We start from the raw sequence: 19564 nt of genomic DNA on the forward strand, positions 1-19564 counted from the left end.
CAAGCCAAAAATAATCTTTTCTCTTTCAGTCAACTGGCCAACAAAACCCCACATATGCTTCAAAGATTATACAAATTACACCTGCTTTGGACACATCCATTTGCCTTCCTGATTAAAAATGATGGAATTTTACTCTAATAAAATGAACTTCCAAGAAAAGAAAGAAAAACAATTGTTCTCAATAATGATGAATAATGAAAGAGAAAAGCACCCACATGCATGATGGATATGCAGACCTGCTGACAAGCTTATTTTTTTCCTGATTTTAAAGAGTTGTGAAGATTTTCTTCAAAGAAAGTAAGATGTTTTTCCTTTAAAAGAAAACAATACAAAACCTAGAGGATATTCTGTTTGGTGAGACACAGTAAGAAGACTCACCAAGGCAAGCACCTGAATGGGAGGGAAGCAGAATCCTCTTCCCACACCCTAAGTGCACAAATGGGACTGACTCCTGTGGTACCTGGCACTCCCTCACAAACACACCAGGAAAATGTGGGAGGAAGCAGCTCAAGATTTTCTGGTGTTCTACTCATGTTTGCTTGACAGGGACAACAGTCCAAGACAGTTAAGGTTAAATCAAAAAGCTCTGCCATGGATATAAGCAATAGGGGAAGAAAACAAAGTAACTCCCTTCCTTACCCCAGGCACCCAGGGCTGTAGGCAGGGATTCTGAGCACTAGGAGCTGGAAAACTGCCGGAAGAGCATTTGCTTTTGCTGTTTTTGAAGAAGAGCTGTTATTCTCACTGTGCAGCTTTCTGGAGCTTTTTCCAGACCCCAGAAGCTGCACCCAGAATCATCACTGGTGCATCAAACATATACACAGAGCCTCAGTCCACATAATTTCAGTTGTAGTTTAGCCGCAAGACAATATAATACATCTTTTATTCTTGCCTTCCTACCTTGGGAAGGTTGTGCAAAGGTAACAGAGAGAAAGAAGGTGTAGGAGTGCAAGAGATCACTCATATGGTGAACATGCTCCACTCTTTCAATGCAAATTCACCTCACTGAAAAAACATTCTGTGTATAAGGGGCTACCAGTTCTAATGCATAAGAAAAAAAAAAGGTATTTTTGCAGAAAAAAGTCTTAGATCCTGTTAGTATGTTGCTCATTGCATCAGTTAAACCAAGTAGCACATTTTTAAATTGCTGATGTCAAGTGAATCATTGTCAGCACTACAAAAGAAAATAGCTAAAAGCAGCAACTAAAAAGGCAGGTCCTTTCACATCCCTGGAGTGAATTTACTGGGGAACAGGAAAACGCAGTGAAGACTAAGCCTATATTAAACTTGGCACCCTTTTTACCAACCAATAAAGAAGAACGTAGACCAGGGTTTTTTTCAACATTTCCCTTATGCCTTCAGTACACCACATTCCAAGTGTCACACCAGCCCTGGCCAGGCTGCTCATCAACGGTTTAAAACTTCTCATCCAAAAACACCCAAGAGGAGAGTCACCTATGGCTCTGCTTTCCCTCAGGCAGAGCACCCCAATGGAGGGCCCAGACCCTGTTGCTACCCAGATGTAAGTGGTTCCCACAGTAAATGGCACTGGAAGCCCCGTCCACTTTGCCATCACCAGTTAGGCTGTTGACCTGTCACATGGTTAACACCAAGAACCAGCATCCATCCTTTTCCTGCCTGTGAGAAACCCCACAGCACCGTACCTCGTTGATGGCCAGCTGCTCCCCACCGCCCCCGGGGTGGCCATAGCGGTGGTTGGAGCTCCGGAAATCCTCATACAGGTCCTCCTCGCTTCCCACATCGTCCGTCAGAGCCGTCTTATCCAGGGCCCCGTCAGCAATCACTGCAACAACAACAGGGACACGTTGGTGTGGAGCACAAGACCCTCAGCAGCACTGCCCCAATGGTGTGAGCTTATTGGGGAGAGGGGCACTGTGACACAGCACAGGGGGAAAAAAGACAAGGAAACCATATCAGTAATTTCAGGACATAATTCCAGCCCCGTGCATTCCCCTTTTTTTCCTGAGAATTTTTCTCCATTCGTGTTTTGTTACCACAAATGGTTGTGTCTTTTTGTAGAGCGGAGAGTGTGATTTAAAATAATTCAACAACTGCTGTGTGTTGCAAAGAAAAGATCAAGTAAGGCTAAGAAAATAGGGTCTGAAAAAGGGCACAGGGCAGTGGTGACACAAAGGTGATTTCATCAGGACATTGGCGTGTTGACAGGAAACTTGCCTAGGTAACAAACTCATGTCTGCCACTTCATACTGTGATGATTATGATTTATCAAATCCCATCAGGCCAAAGAAATTCTCATCCTTTGGGAAAAATATTTATGTTGCCTAAAGGGTGTTTGCTCCAGAATTATCCATTATTACCACAGGAGGGCCATTCTGCTCAGCACAGCCCTGAACAAGCTACAGATAATGGAGGGTTTACAATCTGTAGCTAGAACAAGCACTGAAGTCTCAAGATATAAGTACAAGCCTGAGAGAAGTAAAATTATGGCATTTATACTCCTCGAATGGAAGAAAATGGCACTTCATCTGTTGCATAGCCAGGAACTTTGTCCTGAAGTCTCCTCAAGGTATTAGCAAATACCCTTCAGTGTTATGCAGACCAATCATTCTTCCCATCCTTGGGCAGGTAACTGAGCATAAACTTTCTGTTCTCAAAATCTGAAAAATGTCAGTGATTAAAGAAAACATTTGCTGACATTCATCTGGATTAGGAACTGCTGGGGCAACAGTTTTCATGACAAAGATTGAAGATGAAGTGAAAACAGACGTTGTTATCAGCACTCCTGGTGACAGTCTTTGCTGTCCAAGTTATACATGATGTCACACTCAAAATTCTTGCAGAACAGGTGAAAAAAACACTTTGAGCTTGACCTTGAGAGCTTGGATAGGAAAAGCACCAGTCAGAGTCTGGGGACACACAAACCTGCTCTTGAGCCCTCATTTCGTTCCACGGTGCAAGTGCATCTCTTGAACATAATTGTGCCAATGGGCCAAAAAAAAAGTGACTAATGATTCATTAGCTTATTATTACCTGAAAGCAAAGCTCCTCAGTAATACAGAATAAACTGCTCTCAGAGGTTACAGCCAGACCTGCAAAGCTCATCCTCATCAAAGCTTTCAGTACATGGGATGGTTTGCTAAGGCTGTGCCACCCGACTACTTGTAATAACAGCGAGGTGTAAATTCAGTGTAGCAGCTCTCAGTTCAGTGCAGTAACTTGACATCAAAATGATGAGTATGAGCTATTTTTAAACTAAATACTTGCCTGTTTATGTTTTGAATTCAGTAAATACACACAACACAGCAAAGATGGATTCATTGTCTAAACCTGGAACTCCACTCACTGTTGATGGCAATTCAGGACACGGAGGTGCATATGAGCTCATGATTAAAGCAGAATTTTCTGTGCAAGTGTGGAACTACCCAACCATTCAACTTTAAGTGACATTTCACAAAAAAATGAAGCATTCTCCTAGCTTTGCTCTGACACATCACATCATTCATTATACAGAAGTTCTGTACTGAATATGTGCCATAGTATAGATTGCATATAAAGCAGATCTGGGGCTAAGACCTAGTCCATTAATATAAAACTCAAAACCAGCTGGAATGCCACTGATATTATAATTTTACGCAGAGTTACCATGGTTTGCACTTAAATTTATGTTTTTAAAGACCATTGAAGTATCACTTTTTGCTCATACACTGTCTAAAAAACATTTGTCGGATAGTAATGAACAAATTTCAGTGTGTTAGTGCAGCAAGAGAAACAAATGAGAAATATTTTTCAAGAACAAATAAAAATAAATCATTTATAAGAAGGAAGTCAGCAGTCACTTAATTCAAAACTTCCTTTGCAATCTTCTGATCTCGTGCTTTTCCCTTATTTTACACATGGCTTCATTACTTTTGCCTTATGCATCTTTTACTATTTTCACTGCTAACAGTCATTTTCAGCTTGAAAAATGTTCATTGACATCTTTAAAGCTTTTTTGTTTTTTGCCCCCACATTTTCCTATTTGTTCTCTGGTCAGGGCTTAGATGAAAAAGCAAAAGCTCCGGGGAGATATTTATCTGTGTTACTTAAAATGCTATATACCTCTGCTAAGTGCCTTGAAAGCTGTGCCTGCTTTTACTAGAGATCTGTTTTTCTTCTCTGATCTTACCAAGCTCATCAATTCTCTGCAGCCTCAAACTCTGCTACTGCATTTAGGATTAGTTTTCCCAACAGAAAAGTCCTGATGGACATACTGCACCAAAAACACAGTTCACAGGCAGGAGGAAGCTCTCAAACCTTGAGGCAGAGTGGCCCGAGGTAGCCATTACACATTTTCACACACTAACAAATGCTGCAGGGAAGAATTAAACTAGTCAAAAATAAGAATTTGTCCTGTAGCAGCTTACATGGAAGACATGACCACAGAGAAATAAATAAATAAAACAGTAGTCTGGAATGGTGACCCAATGCACTAGAAAACCATCAAGGAAGTAGGAGAATGAAGGCTTTTAACATAGGTACTGACTTAACATGCACAGCATAAACTAGGTCAAGTAGAAGAGAAGCAAGCACTATACAAAAATCTCAAAAGACAAGTTAACAGAGATTTCTGAAATAGTCTATCAGCTTCCTCAAGAGCACAGCACTGGGTAGACAGGCTGCTATTAAACTGCACAGCAGCTGACCCTGATGCCTCATTCCTGCCCCTGCCAAATGCTCATCTCTGTTTAACACTGAAATCCATTGGTACATCACGTCTGGCCTCTCCATGTCCCTCTGAAACTGCTCTGACCTGTCCCTGGCAATCAGGCAACACCAAGGAACAACGTTCTGTCAAAAAGTAAAGCCATGTACCAATTAGCTCAGGCAGACTTCTCCATATTTCATACCTCTGTGCTGATAGATTTCACTAACTATGGCAACAAATCCCATACACAGGAGCAGAGGGAAGGCACATCACCAACATTTAGTATAACAACCTTCTGTACAAGTATTAAAACTCTGCTTTATACTGTTGTTAGTCCAAGCCCAAGCTCAGGATTTATGTCATTACACTACAAAAGCAGATGGATAACTCTAGCAGTAGCAGCCCCTGAAAGAATGCCACATGAACCCTTTTTTATGCATCCATACAGATAATAAGGTGTCAAGAACTGGCTCCATGAAGAAATATCTTGAGGTGTGAAGCAGCAAAACTCATACAAAACATGGCACTGAAACCAGCACCTGGCCCTGGTGGCCTGAGTCCAAGTGCCTGAGCAGACAGCACTTAGGCTACGTGCAAGGACAGTCACAAAAACAAAAGGGAAGAGCTCTGTACAAATTTAATGAAGCTTGATCAAGGTGTCCAGGAGAAGGAGGTATATGGGTTCACCCTGACACCTTCCTGCAGGCTTTGGGATGCAGGTACAAGCAGGCAGCAGTGGGAAGGGTCCTGGCAGGGCTCAGTTTGTGCCCCCACCTTGCTGAAAGGTGGTGCCAAGCAACTCTAAAAGAACAGTTACAGAGCTCTCCATCCCATCAGAAAGCCACTGAAGCTCTTACCAGCTCTATGGCTTCACACAGGACAGCACTCTGTGCCTGCAGTGAGGGACAAGCCACAGCTGTACAACTCATTGCCACCCCAGCCAGTGGCCTGCAGTTGCACCCTGCTTAGAGGTACGTTGGGATAATTCAAAGGCAGTTGCCTGTACAGTAGGATTTTTACTCTTGGGAGCCACAATAAAGCCTCTCTGACACTGGGGAGCAAAACATCTGGGCTCGATCTTCGTGACCAACAGAGATGGCAGGGAGGGGAAAGAAGAGAGAAGTTTTGGGTTGTTCTCAAACTGGTGGGAAGCCAAAAGAAGTTGGGATTAGATGATCTACTGAAGGTCTCAGAAAACAAGTGTTAACCATAGTCCAGAGTTCAGTTAAGACTAGTGTCACCTGCTACAGGTTTGATATGTCTGTGCTCCTCTCTCAAAGGATGGACCGGCTTCGTACACTTCAAATGCCAGGAATTAGTGAACACAAGTTGCTGTTGAAAAAAAAACAACCAACAAACCAAACCAAAATAACCTCCAAACCCCCCATACACCTACTTCCACCAAAAAAAAAAAAAAAGTAAGTTAAAAAAAAGGATTTCCTCCACCCTCTTGCTGGAGAAACACAGAATAAATTTATAGAACAGTTTCCTCAGAGGAGCTGGACACTACAGTCCCAGACTTTTAACAGAGCTCTCTCAAAGTCACAGAGGTTTCTGTCTCAGCTGGAAAAAACCCTGGCAGCTCCCCGTTGGCGAGGAGCTCCAGACGTGTCTGGGTCAGAAGCCTGAACAATGACCCAGGACTGAAGGAAAATGGGCTAGAGGCATTTTCCCAAAATGTTGCTTATCTGTTTTCATTTGACTTACAGTTCACAGCTTTTAGGGGTAAGGAATCCCTGATGATTAGGGACAGCTTGAAAAGCCAAGAGCATTTGTAGTTTATTAAAAGCACATTATATTGACAAGAGGAACAACTTTTGTGTATTTGAATTATCTCTTTCAAGTGTGTTTTTTCAGTACGACATCCACCCATTTCATTTGTCTCTGTAGCATTTACATTTAAAATAATTCAGCAAAATAATAGTGGGAGCCTGATTTACACTCAGAGAGCAAATTAATTCAGAGCTAACAACATCATCCCCTCTGCCTCACTGAGCAGAGATTGCTGTGGTTGTGTGCAGCGCCCACAGGAAAGCTCAGTGCAGCTGCTGAAGGAAGTACTTCAGGAGATTGAAGATGATAAACAAGTAAAGGGAGTGTGTGGGGTGGGGAACCAAACCCAGACTACGTTGCCATGTGAAAAGGGCCCCCCTGCCCTCCTCTTCACCCATCCTGGACTGCTAAACCCTTGTCTCCCTTAGAAATAGCTGCCACAAAAGTGCTGCAGTCTCCATCAAGTCCTGTTCTCAATTATGTACTTCATTTATCAGATATACAGAGGTCCCTATGCAGCTGCCACAGTAAAATCCATCAGAGTGATGTCATCCCACTTCTGCCCCAGCAGTGCAATTCTCCAGCTCTTACTGTGCTGATGGACCCTCTCTCATCATTCTGCTTATGGTTGTGGGCCAGTTTAACAGGAAGAGGGAAGTCTGGCAGGGAATTAGCAGCAAGGGAACAATGACCAGTTAGGATGAGCTTCATGAGGAGACAAAAACCCAACAAAATAAAACAAAAAATAACCACAGACATGGTCCTTCAAAACCAAGCTAAGGTCCTCACAATGACATTTCTGAGAAGGTAATGAAACTATGTTAAATTAAACTCTGAGGAAGAAATCACAGCCCAGGAAGGAGAGACAGAAAATATTTCAGTGGAGAAAGCAAGCTTCATCACCTCCATTTTAAAGGAACATTAAGAAGAGAAAGCATTCTACATAACAAAATTAAATTAACATTTTGGTATAATGCCACAAACAGAATTGCTGTTGTGAATGAAACCAGTTCCTAATTAGCTGAGGTAAAGAGCAAATCTGTTCTTGAAAACAAAAAGGACAGTTCTTCACTGGAAAGCTGAGCACAAGTCCTCTGTGGGTCTGCTGGGCACATCACCCAGGGTAACATTCATCAGCAATAATGCACTGAGCCACCCACTCAGGTTTCAAGAGTTTTTAAATCCCAATTAGAATCTAAATGACTTGCAGGAAGGCTTAAGGGAGTTCTCAGCTCTCTCGGGTAGCGGAGATAATTATGGGGAAGAGAGATGTGGATTATGAATGGCTCTGCAGCTCCGACTCCCACGTCACCACTTGATGCTCTGGCAGCTTGGCCCGCTTTGCCCTGGCAGGCACGGGGCAGAGCTGCCCCCAGCCCCTTCCTGGCTGGTGGAGTGATGGTACAACTGGGAGAGGGGGAGCAATTTAAATAGTTTTGAAGAAGAGTGGAAATAACGGGAAAAACAGATAGGAAGTCACATAAATATACTTTTTTGATCCAAAGCCTAATCCTTTGTTTAAAAATCCCTCTGTTGTACTGCACACAAACTATTAATTCACTGGCCACGTTCCCATCACAGCTACTGGCTTGGAAAACAGCAGGCACGTCCTCCTGCTCCACGTATTTGTTGTTTATTTACTCAGGTCTGATTACTCATCCATACTGACGTGTTTGCTCTCATTTTTCAGGTGAATGTCTCTGGAAATGCTGTTTACTTTATGTCTGGACATGGGGACCAATTCTAGTTCAGTCCTTTAAGCCCTATCACAATCTAAGCATTAAATCAATCGTAGCAATCAAAACTAGCACACAAATCCCTTCTGGTGTCCAGGCACATTCTTTACCATATCCTTGGTAGGATATACAGGTTGGAATACCTGACACATCATTTACTGTCCCAACAAGTAGCCTTATTCATTGAAGTAGCTGCTATTTAAAGGAGTTGGAGGAGGGGGGGGTTGAGGGTGTCTAGATGAAACCGTCCATCATAATTTTTTGAACATTTCCTCTGTGGAAGACTAAAATGGTTGCTTTTCTTGTTTGTAACAAGAAACAAACGCTGACATTCCAAACTCATGTTGAATTTTTACCTGTCCATTTAACTCTGCAGCTTAGCCCTTGTGCCTGCTATGTCTGGAAGTAAAAATCAAACTGCCCTCCCTTGAAGCAAACACCAGCAGCACCAACAGCAAAGCTGCCCCTTCATCAGAAAACTGAGTCCCAAAATACTGACAGGTTGCTGGTTGGGGCACAACACATCTGACACTGCCTGGAGTGCTCAGAGTCCATTCAGACCAGCAGTGTCCTCGCAAAGATGAAAATACCACAGCCATGTATCCACATCCACCCATTCTTACCCAGAAGTGCAACAAAAACTGAGGAAATTCAAGCAAATGAGCCAGGAAACCAGAACAATAGTTATTTACAGTGGGCAACACCTACTTCAGCAAACATGAGAGGTAAAGCAACATCAAAGAGTGTTAGTGCAGCTGACAACCCTGACAAACACGGATTGGACAAGATTTTGTCAATAACATTTCAGGCATTTATTTATTTTTATCTGTTTATTTTTAGGAGAGCATCTGCTCCAGATTTTCAAAACCCTGTAGGCACATTCCACAGGTTGGAAGATCAGCAACCTGGCAAAAAGAGACACACTTTTCTTAAAAGATTATTCCCACAAATTCCCCTATATGATCAGAACACCTGCCACTACTTCAGTGCACGGTTACATGTGGCATCCCTCCTAAAGTTTCCTTTGGGTTTCTCTCATCTTTTCCTTGCACAAATGTATGAAACTTACCTGTGGGAACATGCAAACAAAAGAGCTACTATCTTACTGCTACTGAGTCTTACTGCTCTGCCTTCACTTAATCTGAGGTTCATCTGAACCAAAGCCCTGGTTCATCCTCAAGCATTCCCCAAAGTCTGTGTTTGAATCTTCTTTTTCTCCTCCAGGAAAAAAAAAACACCAAAAAAGCCTCAAAGACTTCAGACAAAACCAATACTTCTAGTCATCACCAGTCCTCAAAAGAAGACTTTGAATAGAAAACATTCCCCCATTCTCTGAGGAATTGTTATTCCTCCTACCTCTGCATCTACTTTCCAAGGATTTAAGTGGAGTTTTCTTAATGCAAGTGTGGTTGTGTCCCAAATCTCACGCTGCCCTTGTCTGTTTTAATTATATTGATTTAGCCACGATGTTTGCTTCGCCTCTAAAACAACTTCCTAAGAACACTCCCTGAAGAGTGTTAGAAACCCAAGTTCTGGTGAGCTGTCACAGGGCCTCCTTTCTTGTACCTGTTACTTCATTAAATGAAGGAAAGAATTCAAACACGTTGTAGGAAATTCCAGTTGATTTATATTTCCAAAGATTCTGTGCTTTTAATATGTCTTTACATTCAAGCACACCCTCAGAAGACCAACAGCTCTGAAGCTGAGTCTTTGCTAAAGATTTTGTTGCAAAAAAGCAAATAGTTTTCTTCAGTCTTAAGTCACAGTCTAGAAACAAGAAAATTCCCCTATACTCTAAGCTTTAGCTACTGGCCTGGAAAAGACCACGCTGTAAAGAATGGTTAAGATCATTTTTATGAAGAATTGTCACTAGGATATAAAACAATTCATATCACAAAAGTCTATAAAATGTTGCACTTGGCCATGCCAACTTTGCATGGAAAAAGACAGACATGAGTCTTTCTTGTAACAGCATAATCCACTTTATAACTGGAATGACTAAAAATGAAGAATTGCTTTCATAATAATTTAAAGCCTTGACAATGCAGCCACCTTTGGTTAGAGCAAAACTAACTCCAGAGCCTAAAGAAGGCCTGCAAGCCCAAAGCCAGTTTAACCAGGCTGATTGGTGACGCTGGGCACGGGCTGTTTCCAGCACAGTCAGCAAAAGGGCCACTGCCTGGCACTTGTGAAAAGCAGCCTGTTTATCTAAGTGTCTGAAGATGGATTTAAGAGGCCAACTTCGAACACTTAAATTTGAAAAATGTGACCTTTGTTTTTTCCCAGAATTCTGCATAATGCCATAAATCTAGTCTTTATCTTTGTGAAGCTATCCAGGCTGACAAGTAGCTTATATCTGTGACCTTGGACCACAGAAGTAATTAAAAATGAATGCCACGAGAAGACTTTCAATTGCTCTTGTGCATTATCAAGTGTAAGTCTCAAGGGGCAGCAAGATTGTTTTGTTGACATTATTTTGAATGACCAGTCTTCATGTAACACACAACACATCTTCTGGTTTCATGATGGGGATGCAGCCTTTTCATTAAAAATACTGCTAAAACTGCTTTACCTTTAGGAAATCCCTCTGTCCCAGTTTATTTTTTAATCTGAGTTCTAAGAAAATCCCTGAGATCAAACTACCATATATTTCTGAAGGGAAAACAGAAAATCAAGGATTAATATTGTTTAACTACAACAGCCACAACAGCTAAGGGATGAGGCTCTTTGAGCATACGTTTGAATCACGCAATACTGTAGAAACAAAGGAGTCAAAATCATGCTCTGAGTTAGTCAGGGGGATTCTTTGGTGTTATTCAGAACAGATTTGGGAGATCAACTCTGAGCAAGCTACAGGACATGGTCAAGTGTAATCCAGTCTTTATATTGCGAATAGACAAAGACACAGGAGCATCTCCACCAGAAGATGGGTGCACAACAGCAGGGCACCAGGTCAGCTCAGTTTAGAGAGACCTCAGGGACAGAGACAAGGTGGACATTTCAAACCCACTCAGACATGGCATATTTACTCTTTTGTCAGTGTAAACGTTGCTGCTGGAGTCCAGGACTGACTGGCTTTAATATTCAGTGGCTGTGTTGAAGACCAGCTCTACAAAGCAATGAAAGAAGGTTGGAGCACAGGGGTGACCTGGATGAAAGTCTCCTGCCCTCCTTGCTTGGCTGGAGTGTGCTGCACACCAGATCCAGCTGCAGGCCCCACACCAGTCAGCCCTCACTACCCCTCCTCCTCAGGGACTCCAGACTTCACTGATATATGTCATATATGTGAAAGACTTTGCACCAAAATAACTTCAAATTGGCAATGGATGGCAATATTCATAGAAATTATACAGGACAGGCCTTACAGCTTTATACCTTTGACACTCTTCTTACTGGAGCAGGAACAGAGCTGCCCAGTGTGAAGTGTTTGCTCCCTGGGAGCCTGAGAGTGCAAATAGGATATATTACTGCAAATCAAATGTAAGGAATTATGCTCAAGATACTGGACCTATTGATTGATGCCTCTCAATAAATTTTCAAATATCGTAGGGACAAAAGGAGACTTCATGTTCAAAAAAATGTGAACTGGTGTGAGAAGGTACCTTATTTCAGAGTATTTTCACAACCTTCAGCTCCAGGTCTGAATTGTTGCTGGATGTGACCAATGCAGCAATGCAATCTCACCCTACAGCAAAAAAACTCTTCCAAGGCAAACATTATTCCTCTTGAAATATATCAAGTATTCAATTCAAAGCCATTATTAATCAATCTTTTAAATAGAGAAAGCATTCTGTCAAGGTCACATTGGTCAGGGTGCCTTTAATAGTTAAATTCATCACTTAGGATGTTTCCTCTGGGCTTCAACAAGGAAATCAGAACAGCAGAATTGATAAGATCAGCATTTCAGCAAACTGCGAGCCTGAGATGCTAAGTGTGCATTTTGAACTATGAATGCCAAATGACACGTTACCACTTACATATCATTGGAAGCAACGCAGAATATTTTGGAAGCTTTGAAAACTAATTTAAAAGTTGAACCCATCCCCAGCTGGAGATGGTAAAACTAGGTGGTGAAAGTATATTAACACAGGCAGCAACATAATCTCAATATTAATTAACAAAAGCTGAACAAGGTCTCTTAGAAAGGTAAGAGAAGAAGAAATCTTTTCAGAAGTGAAATTACCTGAAGCAAATCCATCCTTTTTTTGACCAGGACATACAGCATACAGCCAAATGCAGCTGTACCTAAGGCTTATATCAGAAAAGGACACTCTTCCAGAGGGATGGCTGCAGCACTCAAAATCACTGTTGCAAATTTTACAGCAGTGGTGTAACTTGCTCACAAAATCAACCCAGGCTAAAACAAGGCCACTCCCTTCCAGAGCAAGTCTCTGTGTTCTAGTGCACTGCACTGGTCAACAAACCTTCAGTTCTTTATCATTTGTTCAAGCTCATGAAACAAGCACAATAATCCTTTCACTTAAAGGCAGGTATGTCAAATGTGATCTTTGGTGTGTTTAGCCAAAATTTAAAACATTTAATTCCACAGTGCCACTGTTACTGTTTCCATTTACTAATTGATTCTTATGTAGATCCCATATGCCACCAGTTTTGATAGGACAATACTTTGTGTTTGAACAGGAAGTGTACATTTATCATTTCTCAACCTTCAGCTTTTCCAAAGCAGCTAAAAAATAAAATAAAATAACTTGCTCCAGACTCACAATTTCAGAAACATGTTCCAATTTTCCAGACTTCTCTCCAGTGGCACTGGAGAGGTCCAACTGAGGGGCAGGGAAAAGAAACAAGGAACCCAAGCCCCTCGTCACTAAGCTTTTGGAGTGCTCAGTGTACAGGATTACCTTAAGTCTCAGATACACTGGAGGGAGTGCTGTGGTTTACTAGTTACACAATGACTTGGTCCTTCAGTGTCTAAAAAAATCACTGTGCCTCAGAACTAAAGCAAATGGTGAAGGAATTCTTCCAGCAACAACTTGCTAATTTAGAAGTCAAATTTAAATTAACCTTATTTTCCAAAGGTCTTATGCCTGATGTTCATTTAGGATGGCTAGTCTAGGCATCCAGTTTCTCTTTTGCCTGATGATTTAACCAAGCTGATTTCTCTATTTTTGCAGCCGAGTTTTTGCCTGAGCTTTACCCTCATAGATCAAAATTTTATCTTTTGAACAAAGCAACACAAAAATCCCACGTTCTGGTAGTCTTAGTATCCTTATTCCATTTCAAAATGAAGCTTCAAGGAAAACAAAAACAATCTTCCCATATTTATAAACATATTATTTTCCCCAAACAGAAAACTGCTACAGAGCATGATGTGGTTGAGGTGTATTTAAAATTGCAATGAAAAGGCTACGTGTAAGTATCTGCATTTTAAGTTGACTGGATGAAATGTAAACACAAAATCTGTCACTTTAGATTATATTTCTGTGAAACCAAGCTCCTGGCTTATTTTCATATTCATTGTGAATGGTTCTGTGCAGGAACATCTTCCTTTAAGGTAAGGTATAGCTCTTGTCTCTGTCTTGTAAATTTAAATAACTATTTTCAGCTTTGGTGGTATTCCCCTGCACCAGAAGCCCAACTTCATCATTTCTGAGTGACAGCCTATGTAATGCAGGATTATTACATCAAAGGGCAACACTGAAGTATCAATAAAGGAAAGAGGCCCCCAGGAGACTACTGTCAAAAGATATAAATTTCTTCCTCCAATATGAAAACAAAAAAACAAACCACCTCTAAAACGAATTCCCAGAAGATGCCTGTCCAGCCTGGAAAGCCATCCATCCTTGCTTTGACAGCAGCCAGTGCTCTCAGCACCAAAAACATTTGTTTTACTTGACAAGTTTAGGGTGTGTAAAGAGCGACCTGGAGAAACCAGCAGGAGGGAAACCCCAGCAGGGCAAGGCACACACGGCGTGGGACTGCTCTGCACACCAGGGCAGGTCTGCAGTGCCTCACCTTAACAGGCACAGATTTTTCCCCAAAAGCAGCCATGGGAACATTGGTCTCGTGCTTCTCAGTTTCTGCAAAATCCAGAGTTCAAGGACAGATGAGAATGGTGAGAGCCTTGTTGATTTATTCTAAAGCAGATTTAAAAGCGAATTATTCTAGCGACTAAAATCAGAGAGTGAAGCACGTAGCACATGCTGGGGATCATGGAAGTTTAGCATGCTGTTAAAATTCATGACAAAATTTAGGATGCATTTTGAGTCCAGAGGGCCATTGGGGTGCAGCACTGACAGATATTCCACATACATCCCTTTGGTGCTGAGCACGCTGCATTCCCAGCGTGTGGCTGAACTGCAGCGTTCCGTGTCAGCCTGACTTGGGGGTGATGCCGCAATGCAGCGCCTTTGTGAGCGCCTGGGAGAGCAACATGATTAACACACCTCATCCCTTACCCCATCTGGGGATGGCCAGCACTGCTGGCAACTGCAGGCCTCTGCAGGACCTGGCAGAAAAGTGCAGAGGATACTCTTCAGCCATTCAGGTGTTGCCCCTTCTACTCACAAACTAGCCCAAAGCAAACTCCCAGATCTTTACAAACTGGCTTTTTGTTATTATCAACAAAATGTGTTGATCCTCAGTTCTCCCCTTCTTTCTTCTGAACAAAACCAAAAGATGAGGGAAAGAGGGACCCACAGCACTCTGTTGCAACCTCCCCACCTTCACTGGCCTCAGCTTTGTAGAGCTCTAAATCCCACCGCGTTAGACATCAGCCCCTCCAAGGAGGCCATCCTGCAGCTGGCAGAGCCATTATACGTGCAGGTGATGTATATAAATCTCTTCACAATCCTGTTTCCTCACACCTTGATTAATTACATTTCTGTCTGCCTTCTTTCCTTTCAAACACAAATGTAAAGGACAGCCTCCAAAAATGGGACGTTTTTCCCCTTTCTGAACTCAGCAGGTGCAATTCCACTGAGGGCAGGAAACTGCCATTTCTAGACTCTGTTCCTGGCGTCTGCTTATCTTTCCTGCTGAAAACGTAGCAAATGTCATCAAAGTGTATCAGAAGTTAAACAATCCCCTTGACTCCAGTACCCCTTTGCTGTAAATACAGTCTGAGCTTGTTTGAACTGGAAATTGTCGTTCTTGGGAATAATTGCTCTGTACACAGCACTGCCTCCAATCGATCCCAGGACACATTTTCTGAGCTGTCTGAGTTTTCATTACTAACCTCACAGTAACCTTAAAGGTTTGAGCTCTTTCTCTACCAACAAACTGCACAGATCCTTTGCTGCATAATCTCAAAAATGTCAACAGCAAAACAATCAGAACAGGCACGATGGCACTTGCCCGATTTCAATATAGTGTGGCATTTCCAGCCTGATAAAGGTTAGAGAGCTCTCTGAGAGGGGAAAGAAAAACGCTCCCCATGTGCACATAGCTCTTTTAATGGTGAACAGATTGAAACTAGATGGGAGGGAAAACAAGAACAGATGAATTCACAACTAGACAAGGTAGTAGCAGAGAGATGATGAAAAGTATAATTAGTACCTCTATTCTAATTAGTACTCTGAGTCTAAAGCAACAAAATAGCATCCTTTGATGTTGGCCCTCCCAGATGCTGGCTGAGGTGAAAGCAATATTGTTGGCACAATCTGTGAATTTTTCACTTGTCCCCATCATTTCTCATCACATTCTGCAGTGGCTGGGATCACCAAAGGTATGAATTGTCACTTCAGAGTGGGCTTGAGTACTAAAACCCAAAATCCAGGAACTTCTGGCACCCAAATACTGTGGTCATGGATCATCACAGTGTTCCAATGACTCCACCACTAAATCTGCAGCATCACTTTTTAGCCAACTTCAGTTTAATCCAGCCTTTTGGGAGGCAGAGAAGCATATTATCAAGATGATACTGTTTTGAAAAATGGGTTCTGAGACTGGTAAAAGTGACCGGGGTTGATAAAGAAATCGGTAGGTTTTCTCAGTTCCAAAATAATGGCAGCTGAAGAACTGACCTGGATATTGTGAGGAGAAGGCTTCTATGCTGCTGGTGACAGTGCTGAGGCATGGTTGTGTACAGAACACATTTGATTTTCCTGTCCCTGGCTATTGCTAGAACCAGTGAAATCTGCCAAACCCAGGTGAGAGCTGAGTTTGGTCTGTGTGAGGATGAATTCTTGGCTTGACAACTACTTTCCTCTCCCTTTTGGGGAATGGAAATAGCGTGAACTCAATCTCACCACAATTGATGCTACTTCCTCAACTAAGCATCCAGTTTGTTCCTTAGAATATAGATCTCCCTTTGGAAAACAACTGCAGGGAAAGGAGAAATCTACATCTAATTCAGTCTCCTGTCAATATTTTGCTAGACACAAAAATCAACATCTTCAGCATGGTCACAGAATTGATTACCTGAAAATTGGAGTTTTAGGCAAAAAAAATTCTCACATTAAAATTCCAGGTATTTCCACAGTCGACAACAAAAGCCAGAATCATGCAAAGATTCTGTGCAAAGAGAGTCCAGAGCAGACACTATTCCTAAGGCACCATAAAGGTGAGATCACACCAGGAGTCAGCAGCAAGAGAAGGAATCATGCAGGAATGCTCAGTGAGCTCACAGCTGCCACCTTGCCTTCCAGCAGAAAGAGAACAGCAGCAGCAGCTTTATCAAATATTAGCAAGCAAAGGGGAGGGAGGGATCGGGCTGCTTCATATCCTGAACAGATTTTCCTTGCCCAAAAAGGACCCATAATGCAAAACATTTTCCCCCCAGTTACTAATTTATACATCCAGCATCAGTGAGTGAGGCTGTTATTACTCATACACTCAGTAATCTCACTTTTCTCTGTGTTATGTGGAAAAAGCAGAGCAAGACCAAGTTGAACAGGAAGACAAGCAGAGAGCCCCAAGTATCACAGTACTGGTTTACTCCAAATCACTAGAGTTACATCATTTTCCTTTCCCACACTAAGGCACATCTACAAACAGAAAATTCTCTTCTGCTTTTAAGAAGGAGCTTTAAAATTTGTATTCAGCCTATACCCCTTTCCATCCGTAATTGTCCCTCTCTAATACCCTCATGATTCAAAGTTCCTTTCCCTCCTGATAAGGAAGGATCCATCTTCCAACATACTGTCAGGGCAGAATATTTTCTGAATACATCATTAGTGCAGTGCAGCACAGTACAAACCTTTGAATGTGCCACTCCTCATCTTTCTATTCCATTTACTCAATTTATTAAGAAAAAAAACCCCAACTCCTAAAAGTACAAATACTGTATCTGAACTCAGGATATTCTAGAATTTCTCCTAATCCACCACCTTTCCTTCCAGAATCACTGGTTAAACACTGCAAGGAAGGCAAGATCTTTGACCAAATCCACATACTCTTTACCCTTACATCATCTTTTACAGGATGATACCAGCCCCACAGCCAGAATTAAAATGCTGTAGAAGGGGCAGATTCCTTCTTGCTGCCATTCAACTTAATATATATTAATCTCCACTGTAGCAATAAGAGAGGATTTGGGCCTTGGAAACAACATATGAAGCCACATAAATATGTTCCAGAAATAGTTTGAAACAATTCAACTACTGGAAAAAGCCTCTTAAGTCTCTGACTAATGGATTGCATTTATCCAGTGAGAAGTAACAGGCAAATTTTGGCTTGAGAGAACAACTTGTGAATTGTATTCCCAGGCCCCACAAACATCTTAATCTGGGTTCTATTGGGAAAGATGTTGAGAGTCTGCTTCAATTTTCTCTTGGTCCAGCATTTGATTTAGATCTCCTTCAGTCCTTCCCCAGTTACCTCCCTGCTGCAAGATGACCAAGTGTGCAGCTGAATGCAGCTACTTAGAGATAACAACAACGTGGAGATGGCCCGGAGGCATCTCAGCAGAATCTAGAGCTCTCATTCCCAATGGGCATGCAATACCATTTTTAGGAGTTGCTGACCTGTGTTAGAGAAAGAATGGGGTCAGGAAGGCAAGAAAACACAGACGTAGCACAGCATTGCTGGACTACAGTGAGTGAGACAGCCCACCAAAAACTGCACGTACCATGAACTGTGAGCAGCACACTGCTGCTGAAAATATCCCCTGAGAACGTTTGGCCTCTGCATTCTGTGTCCCACACACCAGGAACTGATCTAAATGAGTCACAAGCAATGATTTTTGTTCATTTTTGAAACAGAATGGAGACTCAGATAAGTTCTACAGGAGGGGGGTACTAAGCTGCCTAGAACCCAAACTATCTAGTACTTCCTCCCTACATGACTCACATAGTTTGAAATACCTGTGGACCATCCAGGCACCATAGTAAGTCTACAAACAGTCACAACTCAAATACTTACACAGCATGCCACTGAAAGGGGAAAAGGGGGACCTGTGAAGTCATCTTCATCCTTTATAAATACATAAAATGCTTTTAAATACATAACAAGTTAGCAGGAAATAAATATATTGAAAACATAGCTGTGCTCCTAACCGTGCAGAAATTATTTAACCCAACTTTTTCCAGAGCACAGGAACATAACTAAATTTATTTACTGTGCAGTAATAAAAAGGCCACTGAAGCCAATTTCTTGTATTGCACCTCAAAGCATAGGTGGTGGCCCAGTGTTCATTCTGACCTTGTCTTAATAAGGCAAGACTGGAAGGGACCCTCACAAAGTCCTCTTGACCACCCATCTGCTCCAAAACTGAATCAACAGCCACAGTGGTTTTAGAGAAAGGCTTCCCCAACCTCCTTCTGAAGACCTTCACTGATTGAGACCTCACAGTCTCTCCAGCTAATCTTCCCAGGGCTTCCTCTAGCATCCATTCTGAGTTTGCCACAGATTTCCCAGCCCCATCTACCCCCCGATTTTCCCCACCTCATAAGAAACAAATTATTCACTTCACAACAGCTTTTTAAGGCATTTCAAGATTCACAGATTCCTCCATTCTCCTCTACTGCACACCCCTAAAATTATCCAAACTTCTGTTGATCGTGTTCCCCAGATTACTCTCATTACTTCCTTCTGGATCCTCTCCAACTCATCCCACAGCATTCTTATTGTGGTGCCCAAAAATATGCACTGTGTTTACTTTAAGCCACTACACATACACTTAACAAGTCAGCCTACACACTGTTTCATACGTAAAGCTAAGCACACCCAAATGACAGTGTTAGGAGTTCAGGTCAGTTTTATTTTAAATTACAGAGAAGAGCGATGTAGTGATTTTAGACTAGACTGGGCAACAAGAATTTATCTGCCGTGAACTGGCTCCACTGTAGTTAAATTAAGGGCACTGTGTTTCTGGGCACCTGTAGCTGTTGCTCCCTTCACAGAAGTTCAGTGCTATTCCTTGAGAAAGGTGCCAGACAGTTACACACCTGCTCTTTAAACCCAGCACAACATGTCCTGGCACAGTCAT

At 42.1% G+C, this 19564-nt stretch overlaps 1 protein-coding gene across 2 annotated transcripts in view; it reads right to left on the reverse strand.

The window, feature by feature from the left end:
- Positions 1-19564, reverse strand: part of ARHGEF4 (Rho guanine nucleotide exchange factor 4) — a 215405-nt gene that overhangs the window by 42294 nt on the left and 153547 nt on the right. For both annotated transcript variants that reach the window (XM_027672528.1, XM_027672529.1), the window contains one exon: positions 1665-1804. In XM_027672528.1, the coding sequence (XP_027528329.1) occupies positions 1665-1804 (140 nt within the window). The remainder of the gene's footprint in view (positions 1-1664; positions 1805-19564) is intronic.

This window comes from Neopelma chrysocephalum, unplaced genomic scaffold (genome assembly GCF_003984885.1).
Source record: "Neopelma chrysocephalum unplaced genomic scaffold, ASM398488v2 Primary Assembly neopelma1_97401, whole genome shotgun sequence".
NCBI classification, from domain to species: Eukaryota; Metazoa; Chordata; class Aves; order Passeriformes; family Pipridae; genus Neopelma; species Neopelma chrysocephalum.